The 12,014-nt window shown below is 40.8% G+C and overlaps 1 protein-coding gene across 2 annotated transcripts in view; it reads left to right on the top strand.

Annotated features, from left to right (window-relative positions):
• Nucleotides 1–12,014, top strand: part of ARHGEF37 (Rho guanine nucleotide exchange factor 37) — a 75,423-nt gene that overhangs the window by 35,933 nt on the left and 27,476 nt on the right. For both annotated transcript variants that reach the window (XM_069102648.1, XM_069102649.1), the window contains one exon: nucleotides 9,373–9,520. In XM_069102648.1, coding sequence (XP_068958749.1) covers nucleotides 9,373–9,520 — 148 coding nt within the window. The remainder of the gene's footprint in view (nucleotides 1–9,372; nucleotides 9,521–12,014) is intronic.

Raw genomic sequence — 12,014 nt, 5'->3', positions numbered from 1 at the left:
TACACGGCCAGTTATTATTTCTGGGTGTGGTGCTAAGTATCTGAGCCTGGATTCGATCCCAGGTTATCCCGACTCTAGGGCCGGTGCTCTTACTCACTGTGCTACCTGGCCACCCCGTGACCATACATTCTTTACCCTGTAAATACTAGATTATATACTTATAAGTCTTTAAGCTCCTTTAGGGCAGAGGCTATATCTTATCTAAATTTGTATTTCCTCCAGCACTAAGCACAGTGCTTTGCACATAGTAGGTACATAATATTAATAATGTTGTTATTGATCTGTTTCAGTTGTGATTGACTCTTCATGACCCCATTGAAGGGTTTTCTTGGCAAAGATACTGGAGTGGTTTACCATTTCCTTCTCTAGGTTATTTTACAGATGAGGAAACTGGGACAAACAGGGTTAAGTGACTTGTGAAGGTTCACATGGCTAGTATCTGAGACTAGATTTGAACTCAGGTTTCCCTGATTCTAGGCCTAGTGCTCTGTCCACTAAGCAACCTAACTGCCTCCAGATATTTGACACATACACACATACATATATGTGTACATATAAGTATATGCATACATGTGTGTATATATACATGCATTCCTATACACAAATGGAATGAAAGCATGTGTGCAAATACACATGCATATATACACGTACATATATGTGTACACATTTACATACATGTAATCCATATAATAGAAATGGCTCAGGGTTGGTAAAAGTTAAGGAAGGGATTCAGAGTCATAAACACTTGATTCTGGCAACAGAAATGTTATGATATACAAATTAGTTTGGGGAATTTAGAGTTAAAATATCTCAGAGCAGAAAGGACCTCACAGGACACAATCCAACCTATACTTGATTGAGAATCTCTTCTATACATTCCCTGCCAACTAGTCATTCTATCTCTCCTTGACTATTTCAAATGAAAAGAGCCCTATTATGTCCCAGTGCAGCCCATGCCAACTTTAATTATTAGGAGTGAATGAACAAGCATATTGTTTTTTGGGTTGGTTTTGTTTTTTTGGTTTTATCTTCTGGTGTTTCCTATTATGTTCCAGGCGCTGTGTTAGGTACTTGGTATACAAATACAAAAATGAGAAAGCCATTGCTTTCAAAGGAACTTAAATTCTGTTGTGAACAACATGTTCACAGAACAACTGTTTGCAATGAATAAATACAGGAGACGTACAAAATGAATACAAAGTCATTGGAAGGGGTGGCACTAATAATTGAGGGAATCAAAAAAGACCTCCTAAAGGAGGTGGCTCTTAAACTTAAAGGAAACTAGAGGTAGCCAGAGGCAGAGGTGAGGAGAGAGAGCCTTCCAGGTAGAGGGGACAACCTATACAAAGGCATGGAGACAGAAGATAGAATGGCTCTATAGAAAATATTAAATAAGCCAGTGTATGAGGTCAAATCATATGTAAGCAGCCTGAAAAAAGTTGATAAGAGCCAGAATATAGACAACCTTAGACATTAAATAGAGAAACTTGTATACGATCTTAGAAAAATGGGAGCCATTGAAGTTTTTTGAGCAAGTAGTTATCTAAGAAAGGGGAGACAAGGGTCTGGACTAGAGTGGTTGTGGTATGAGTAGAAAGAAGGGATGGACACAACTAATACTGTGGAGATAAAACTGACAGGATTTGGCAGCTGATTGGATATGGTGATTGAGTGAGGATGAAGAGCTGATAACGACTCTTAAGTTGTTACCCAGGATGGCTGCTAGCACAGGTTCTGTGATCTGCTTTTCTAAAGGAAAGCAACTCAAAAAGGGTTAACAATCTTTCTTTAATCAAACATAAATATCATTCACTTAGTTAAGGGGAAAAGTCAGCACCCTGAACTTCAGAAAATGAAAACAAAAATTACAAGCAGACAAAAAATACAGACAGAGAAAATAACACAATTCAACAGACCAACAGACAGGGCTGTCTGACCATTACATACCTACATAGTTACCAGGGAGAGAAGCACCAACATCTGGGTTTTCAAAGCTGGGGGCTCAATGGCTGCCCAGAGTCTCATCTGGCCAAATCACACAACGCTTCCCATAAGCGAGCCTCAAAGCAAAACCTCACCTCAGGGTATATATACATACCCTTCTTCAGGGTCAGAGTGCTGTTGTAAAGCTGGATGACTAGAGAGAAAAAGGGATATAGAGGTGGCTAGGTGGTGCAGTGACTAGAGCACCAGCCCTGGAATCAGGAGAACCTGAGTTCAAATCCAGACTCAGACACTTAACACTTACTAGCCTTGGGCAAGTCACTTAACCCCAACTGCCCTGCCTTCCCCTATCCAAAAAAAACAAAAGGAAAAAAAAGAAAAAGAAAAAGGGATATAAGGAGAAGTGGGTTTAGGGGGGGGAAAGATAATTAGTTAGATTTTGAATGTTTTGAGTTTGAGATGTCTATGGTACATTTGGTAGAGATTCCAGAAAGCAATTGGAAATATCCTCCCGGGAGAGAGAAGATGACTAAATATATAGATTTGGGACTCAAATGGGCAGAAATGAGGATTGAATCCATGAAAACTGATAAGATTACCAAGAGATAGAATGTAAAGGAAAAAAGGAGGAGATGACTCAGGACCTAGGGATGTGTGTGTGTGGGACCCATACTTTGATGAGGCATAGATACTTGGATGATACAATGCTGGGCCTAGAGTCAGGAAGATCTGAATTCATATCCAACCTCAGCTACTTACTAACTGCTTTAATTTCCTCAACTGTAGGATGGGGATATTAGTAGCACCTACCTTCCACTTCTGGACAGTGTAGCAGCAAGCACCCCAAGCATCCTCAGGGTTTGCTGCCACCACAGGTTCTTGGATCTGCTTTGATAAAGGAAAGCAACTCAAAATGGGTTAACAAGCTTACTTTAATCAGTCAAATATGTATCATTTACCTCCTTCAGGGGAAAAAAGGTCAGCACCCTGAACTTCAGAATATACAGACAGAATTATCAAGACAGAAACAGATCAAGTACACAGCTTTCCAAACTGTGCAACCATTACATCCATACCAAATAACATCTGGGTTTCAAAGCCAGGGGGCTCTGGACAACGGCTAGCCCAGAGTTTCATCAAATCACAGAACACTTCTCAAAGTGAGCCCCAAAACAAAGCTGCACATCAGGGCTTATATAGCCTTCTCCTGGTTCAGAGAATGTAACAACCTTTTGGACCCACTGGCCAATCAAAAAGTATCAACTGAAAAACAAGCCTCCCACCCCAGGCTCCAGGTGCACTTTAGCCTAGGGGTAGGGAAGATCTTCAAAATTTACATTCCCATTATAATTAGGTGATGGATTAGATAGAGTGCTGAACCTGGAATCAGTTAAAATTTGACTTCAGTATAGCTGTGTGACCCTGAGCAAGTCATTTAACTGTTTACCTCAGTTTCCTCATCTGTAAAATGAGCTGGAGAAGGAAATGGCAAACCACTTTAGTGTCTCTGCCAAGAAAATCCCTGGCGGGAAGTTGGGTACAACTGAAGACAACAACTACCTTCCACTTAGCACAGTGCCCGGTACATAGTAGGTGTTTATATAAATGCTTATTCCCTTTCTGTCTCCCTGCTCATACAAAGGAGATGGAGAAGAATCGGTCACATGGGTAGAAAGAGAAGCATAGCCATGTTGTGTCCCCAAAACCCAGGGCAGAGATTCCAGAGGTAGGTGTTGTTCAACAGTGTCAAACGATGAGGCTTTTCAAGTTCCTTGGTTCAATTTTCTCCTAAAGCAGTAATGAAAGGCTGTAGTTTCTATTGTGTGATCACTGAATAATTTTGGCTAGAATTCTTCTGTGTATTTCTATAGAGAATTGCCACCTAAGCATGAGTGCCTAATAACTATGCTGTTTCATAGTGACAGTACGTCACTACTGGAAAGCACGCTTTATTGTACTGAAGAAGTGTAGTTCAGTTAACCTTTCATCAATTTACTTTTAAATATATCTTCTATCCCTTTGGATTCTCTCCAAGACTTATTTGTGATTTTTCAAATGTCATAACAAAACTAAATATACCTTTTTTTGCTCTAAATTGCTTCCTGAGAAAGAAATAATCCATTACTCCTATTTTTCTGGGTCCCTTAATTGTTATTAACCATTTAATCATTCTTTCCTTTGTAAGGGAATTCTGCAATTAAGACATAGGCACCTTGTAAACCAGGACAGACCTAACAGTGTGACATATCAGCCAAAAAGGGTAAAATTGCTTGGTAGCACAAGTTTACTGGCCATAAAATTCACTGCTGGATGCTTTTGCAACAATACTAGTTTTCTTTATGGATACTACAGCTTAGGCTTTTTTAAGAGAATCGTAATGGGGAAGCTAGGTGGTGAGGTGGATAGACCACTGGGCATGGAATCAGAAAGACTCATCTTCCTGAGGATATTTTCTCTTACATCAAGTTTTGTGTTTTTGTTTTTTTTTGCCAGGGGAAAGGTAGGGCAGTTGGGGTTAAGTGACTTGCCCAAGGTCACATGGCTAGTTTAGTGATACGTATCTGAGGCCGGATTTGAACTCAGGTCCTCCTGACTCCAGGGCCAGTGCTCTATTCACTGCGCCACCTACCCACCCCTTTACATCAAGCTTAAATCTGGCTGCCGATACTTATTAGCTGTGTGACCCTGGGCAAGTCATGTAACCCTGTTGGCCTCAATTTCCTCATCTATAAAATGAACTGGAGAAGAAAATGGCACACCACTTCAATATCTTTGCCAAGAAAACGACAGATGGGGTCACGAAGAATGCGACATGACTGAAAAGACTCAATAGCAACAGCAAATGTCAAAGAATGAGATAATGGGTCCACTCTACTCTGCCCTGGTCAGAACATATCAAGAGTATTATGATTAGTTCTGGGTACCACATTTTAGGAAGGACTTTGATAAACCAAGTTGGTGAAAGACCTCAAGGTCATGCCACATGAGGATCAAAGGACCTTGGAATGTTAAACCTGGAGAAGGCTAAAGGATTTGGGAACATGAAAACTATCTTGAAGTATCTGAGAGGCTGTCATGTGAAAGAGGGGTTACTTTTATTCTACTTGGACCCAGAGGGTAGAACAAAACAGCAAGTTTCAAATACATAGATTTAGGCTTGATGCAAGAGAAAGTATCCTCAGAACTAGAGCTCTCCAAAAAAGGAGAATAGGTTGCCTGATTATGCCTTCAAGAGAAGGGAAGAAAGCTGTCTTGACCAGGTATTGGTTGGTCTAGATGGTCCCTTAAAACTCTGAGATCCTTTAGCTCTTTGAGAGGCCTAGATGGATAAGTGCTGAGAAAAGGTCATTGCATTGAGCAACATGGAAATTATTACTGACCTTGGGAAAGCTGTTTCAGTGGTGACAGGAGCCAAATTCTAAGAGGCTGAAAAGCGAGCAGGAGAAGAGAGAGTGGAAGCCATTAGTATAGACACACCTTTTTCTAGGAGTTTGGGTGTTCAGGGGAGGAGAGTACAACAGTGGCTTGGGGGGATGACTGAATAAAGTGAAGGCAATTTAATGATTGGAATATCTAAACATTTTCACACTGCAGGGAATGAGCCAGTGGGTAAAGAGAGTATGAAAATTAGTGGGGGGAATGAGAGAATGATTGAAGGGACAAACTCCTAGAAAAGATGGGAAAAGATGAGATCAAGGGCATCAGTAGAAGGGGTTAACATCACAAGAAAAAAGACCATCTCCTCCTCTGAATCAAAGGAAGAGAGAATGGGTGATATCAAGGTGATTTGAAGTGTGGAATTGAGGTCTAAAGCAAGCTTTGTGACAGATGGCTGCCATTTTTTCAGTGAAGCATGAAGCAAAGCCTTCTGCTGAGGAGGAAGGAAGGAGGTATAATCATAGGTGTCTTAAGAAGAAAAGATTTGAAACAGACTCTGTATGAGTGGGTGAGAGAAGCAATTAGTAGGACCTAGGAGAGAGTACAGAGCACACAGAAGAGTGGACCCACTCAGCAGGATTCTGTGTCTTCCACCAGTGTCATTCAAGTAACACAGACAGGAGTGGGTAGGATGATAATGGAAGACATCCATGGTTGGAATCTTGAAAGGGATGAGCATTGATAAGACAATGGGGCAAGGAATTCAAGAGCATGGAATGGTTTAAAGTTAAACTAGAAACCTAATGGATAAAGATTTTGAAGGGAAGAAAGTAAGTATGGAGCAGGGAGTCATGGGCTGAAATTAAAGAAGGGTGGAATGATGAGAGACTGGTTAAGGACAGAGTATAGGTTTAGGGAGGGTGAAGCACAGGTAGAGATGGAAGGTCAGGAGCTATGATCAGATAGAGGAATTTTTTAGAGGTGCCATCCTTGTGTGTGATGGCCATCAAGGGTATGACCATCCCTCTGTGTATGTCTACCATGTGCCAGGCACTGCGCTAAAAGTTTTACAAATATTATCTCATTTGATTCTCACAACAAACCTGGGAGGTAGGTACTATTATTATCCTCATTCTACAGTTGAAGAAACTGAGGTAGACAGTGGTTATGTGACTTGCCCAGGGTCACACAGTTAGTAAGTGTCTGAGGCCAGATTTGTACTCGGGAAGATGAGTCTTCCTGACTCTGGGCTTGGCATTCTATCCATCTAGCTGCCCCAAACTATCACAAGAGCCTCCTAATTCATCATGCTATCTGAAGTATCTTCCCTCTCCAACTCATCCTCCAAGCCAAAGACATCTTTCAAAAACCATAGTTCTGACCACATCAGTTCCCTGCTTGAGAAACTCTACTGGCTCCTTTTTATCTCCAGGATCAAATATGGATCTCCTTTGTCACTTAAAGTTCTTCACAACCTGTGTACAGCCTATTTTTCTAATCTCATTATAGATGATTTCCTTTTGTGTACTCTTTTGTCCAGCCAAACCTGCCTTATATATGATATTCCTTATATAGGCCATTCTATCACCCTTGTCCAGGTTGTCCTATAACACCTGGAATTCATTCCCTCCTCACTTCTGCCTCTCAGAATCTCTAGTTTCCCACAAATCTCAGTTCGAGGCACCTGAGATCTTTCCTAATATCCCTAACTACAATTTCCCATTCTATCTCCTTAAAATTACCTTGCATTTATTTTTTATATATTTGTATGTATTATGTTGTCTCCTCAACAGACTATAAATTCTTTGAAGATAGGTATTGTTTAACTTTTTGTCTTTGTATCATTCCTATTGTCTAGAACAATGTTAGGCAAACAGTAGGTGTTAAATAAATGCTTGTGGATTTTTAAAAAATGTTTGTTGGGTTTTGTTTAATGCTTGTTGATTATTATGAAAGAGTGTGAATCAGGAACCCAGGTTCTAGTCTAGGCTAACATTTGCTAGCTGTGTATTCCTGGACAAAAAGGGCAGCTAGGTAGCCCAGTGGATAGAGTGCTGAGCCTGGAATCAGGAAGGCTTGAGTTCAAATTTGGCCTCAGATACTTATAGTTGTGTGAACCTAGGCAAGCCACTTAATTTCTGTTTGGCTCAGTTTCCTCATCTGTAGAACAAGGATAATAATAGCACCTCCCTCCCAGGGTTGTTGTGAGGATCAAATGAGATTTTTGTAAAGTTTTCAGTATAATGCATGGCACATAGTAAATATTAGTGATTGTCACAAAACCATAGAATAATAAAATGGAAAGGAATCTTAAAATATGTATGGTCTATTCTATACATGAAGTATGAATGTGAATTCTTTTGAACTAATTTTAGTTAAACATCTCCAACAAGTGTTTGTGTTGCCTTTACTGATGTTCTTCGGTGGTGAAGGTGAAACCATGTCCTACGGGGACCACATCAAGTAACTGGCATATCTAGCCTGGAGATGAGAAGACAGTGTAAATACAATAGTCTTTTAAACACTTGAAGAGTGCTGCCACATAGGAGAGGGATTCAGAAACTGTTATGCTTGACTCCAGAAAGGAGGTCTGGGATCACAGGGCCAAAGCTTCATAAAAGTCTAAAGGAAAACCTTCTAAATCATCTTTGCACGTGATACCTTCCATTAGATGCCAATGTCCCCTCAAGTACCCTTGCTTCATACCCTTGGTGCTTACCAACCTCCTTAACTCTTATTATCTACATTTTCAATTCATCTGCCATCTAGCTGGTACAATGGGTAGAGTGCTGGGCCTGGAGTAAGGAAGATAAACCAGGCTGGTAAAAGGCCTCTAAGTCATGCCTGACCTTTATGAGGGCCTGAACTAGGTGGTAGCTCACATTTATAAGAGTTTCTTGGTTTACAAAATGCTTTCAGCCCATTAAAATAATTGATTTTCCCAATAACCCTGTGGGGAAGTTGGTACAAGTATTATTATCTCCATTTTTACAGGGAATGAAACTGGTGATTCAGCTAGGCAATGCTATTTGTCTAAGATGATTTAGAATACTTAGTATGTACCTCAGCCAGAATTAAGTCCTGGCCTTCTGACTCCCCTTTTGGTTCTCTTTCCATCGTGCCACACTGACTTGGCAGAATTCGGCTAACTATCCTGATGTTCTTATGATTGTTTGGGACTACAACCTCAGCTAGGTCTTTGGATCTACCACATCAGGCTGGCTGTTGGACTGGGACCATGAAGTAGATAAATTATAAGCCGTGGGATCAACTTGCTCAGTAACTATGAATCAGGAAGAAACCAGAGATGGAATGGATGTCACATTCTAGAGTATGGATGATCCTGGGGAAGACTGATGTAGTTTGGGCAGGGCTCACTAGCCATCCATAATAACAGATGTCTTATGCTTGTAGGTACAATGGATATTACTAGAACAGAGGCTGGCTGGTACTACTTATGGGCTAGCACTATGATTAGATGACAAAAGCCCTGAATCTGTGCTTTTTTTTTTTGGAGGGCAATTGGAGTTAAGTGACTTGCCCAAGGTCACATGTCTAGTTTTTATGTTGTGTATGAGACCACATTTGAACTCAGGTCCTCCTGACTCCAGGGCTGGTGCTCTATTCATGTGCCACCTAGCCGCCCCAAGATAACAAAGCTTTCTTTGATTTTATTTTTTTTTGAGGGGGAGGGTAGGACAATTGGGGTTAAGTGACTTGCCCAAGGTCACTTGGCTAGTTTTGTGTGTGTGTGTGTGTGTGTGTGTGTGTGTGTGTGAAGTGTCTGAGGCCAGATCCGAACCCAGGTCTTCCTGACTTCAGGGCTAGCACTCTACTCACTGTGCCACCTAGCCGCCCCCCTGAATCTGTTTTGTAAAATAAGTCCTTAGAAGTCTTCATGGGAAGAAATTTGGCCCTTGACCCATAATCCTTAGGAGTACTGTAAGTAGGTTTTTTGTGGGACAAAAGGGATTATTGTTATGTGTGTAGTAAGTTAAACAAAGAAATCTTCCTTGTGAAAAATTATTATCCATATTTTTGGGCCACTAGGTAATCTGTTCCTTGAATTCCAAGAGGAGATGGAGAGTGCCTATAAGGTCTACTGTGCCAGCTATGATCAGGCCTTGGTCCTGGTGGAGTCGTATAAGAAGGTACCCACGCTACAGAAGGCAATTCAAGATGTCATCACTGCACTGGTGTGAGTTGAAACACCAGGGAGGGTTGGGTAAGAGGTAGGAAGAAGCTAGAAGCAGAGTTTTAAACTTTGTGCCATCCATTAAGACCCCTATCCACAGAACTGGTGTCCAAATGTCTTCCACCCTGGTCATATCACACCTGAAGGACAGTGTCTACCACATTTTGAAAGGGAAATTAACAAGTTGGAAATTAAGGAATTAGAGATTTTTAGTTTGGAGAAGAGGAGACTTAGAGGGGCAGGGTCAAATATTTGAAGCCTATCCTAGAGATAAGGGATTGTTTTTGTTCTATTTGACCCCAGAGGAAGCAGCTTGGCAGAAGTTCCTCAGTCATTTTGGTGCTCTAACGAGTGTCTGAGTTGTTTTGACAGTGGAAGAGGTTGCTGTGTTCCTGGAGATGTTCAAACAGAGCTTAGTTGACTTCCTGTTGTAGTAAATGAAATTCCTGCATTGATGGGGAGGGAAAGGAAGAGATGACCTCTAAACACCCTTTTAGCTCTAAGATTCTACATTGCTAGCCATGGCTACAGTCTTTGGGTCATTCATAATGATTATGACTTGGTCAGAAGTATATGTGAGTAGAGCTGTGAAAAGTTTATAATTATAGTCAGATTTACTATAATACAACATAGGAATTCCTAAAAATCACCATGCAAGATCTCACAATAAAAACCACAGGGCTTATGAGTAAAATGAAGTCACTCAAAAACTTCATCAGTGATGCATTAAAAAAAAATAGGAGGGGTGGCTAGGTGGCGCAGCGACCGGAGTCAGAGGACCCGAGTTTGGTTCGGGCCTCAGACACTTAACACCCACACAAAAAAAACTAGCTGTGTAACCTTGGGCAAGTTACTTAACCCCAATTGCCCTCCAAAAGGAAAAAAAAAAGGAACCTTATTAAAACAGTAGCCCAGTTTTATACATATTAAATGGTTTAAAATACATAAATACTACAATAGATAGTGGCATCTGGTGACCTCAAGCTGTGCTGCTCAGCCTGTTCCCCAGTACCCACTTGGGCTGGAAAAGTCTCCTGAAAGTTTGGGAGACCCCAACTCTGGAACTGAGGGGACTGAGGCCTTGGTAGAAAGTGAGGGGTTGGTTTGGACCAGCCTTTCACTGCCCACGGTTCCTATTGTATCAGAAGATGTATAATGAATATAGCAATTTACTTTGAAAAAGACTCAAAGTTTGCTTGTGGACATGGGCCAAGGGTTGTACCTTGTGAGTTATTGTGAAGTGGTTCTGTGTTTTCTTGATGTTTCTTGAGGATGAAATGACAAGATTTATGTTATGTTCGAATCCTTCACCAATATATAATTGCTTTGAAACAAATGCATGTTTTCAAAACAAGTGTTGTAGCAGAACTATTATAAGTATATTTATATCATATCATATTATGATATTTGTATTATATATATTATCATATTGTATATATATATATGTGTGTGTGTGTGTGTGATTTATTTGAACCTGTGATGTAACTGGTATTGAAAACTACCTGTATCCTAATTCCCTCTTCTGATAGCGATTGGCAACTTGTATTTAACTTATGGTCTTAGAGTTGGGTGGAACACTAAGATGTTAATGACTTGTCTATGGTCATACATCTAGTATGTATCAGAGACAGGATTTGAACCCAAGTCTTCCTGTCTCTAGGGTTGGTCTTATATCTACTTTATCATATTTCTTCTCAAGGCATAGTTATACTTTGAGAGTATACATTCATTCTGGGGCAGCAGGTGATGATTAAGACCAAAGAGAGAATGAAATATTCTCTGGTTAACTCATTGTCCATAAGTTGTAATGAGGATAACAATCTCCACAATATAGTTTGAGCCCATATTCCTAACACAGATGATCACATCCAGAAAGTTTCCAGGTTATTAGCTTTTGCACAGGCAATCAAAACACATCTGATTTTTTTTTTGCTTTTAATTGAAGATCAGCTGCTATTATCATGTGATTATAATCCATTTTAGCCTTCTCTGCCCATTTGTTCTGCAGTTTTCTACAAATCAAGAATGTTAAGAGTCACCCACATTTATACAGTGCTTAAGTGTAGAAATCACCTTCCACTCAACAGCCAACAGGAAGGAGTTCAAAATGGTTTATGAAAAGAATTCCTAAGAGTATAAGCCCTAGACCATAGACCTAGTTCTGCTGATTCCTACCCTCTAGGCTAATCTTTCTCCCTCTTCCTCTCCTTTCCACTCCCCCTGCCCCACCTTTTCCTCAACTTCTTTCCCCCTCTCCCTGTCTCTCCTCCTCCTCCTTTCTCTCTCCTGCTCTTTCTCCCTCTCTTTCCCTCTCCTCCTCTCTCCCTCTCTTTCCCTCTCCTCTCCCTTTCTCTCCTCTCTCTCTCCCTCTGTTTCCCTCTCTTTCTTTCCCTTTATCTCTCCTCCTCTCTCTCCCTCTCTTTTCCTCTCCTCTCCCTTTCTCTCTTCCTCTCTCTCCCTCTCTTTTCCTCTCCTTCTCTCCCTTTCCTTCTCCTCT

The sequence above is a fragment of the Petaurus breviceps genome, unplaced genomic scaffold (assembly GCF_028583685.1).
Source record: "Petaurus breviceps papuanus isolate PSGF00001 unplaced genomic scaffold, PetGlider_PUasm1.0 551, whole genome shotgun sequence".
NCBI classification, from domain to species: Eukaryota; Metazoa; Chordata; class Mammalia; order Diprotodontia; family Petauridae; genus Petaurus; species Petaurus breviceps.
This window is presented reverse-complemented; position numbering and strand designations above follow the sequence as displayed.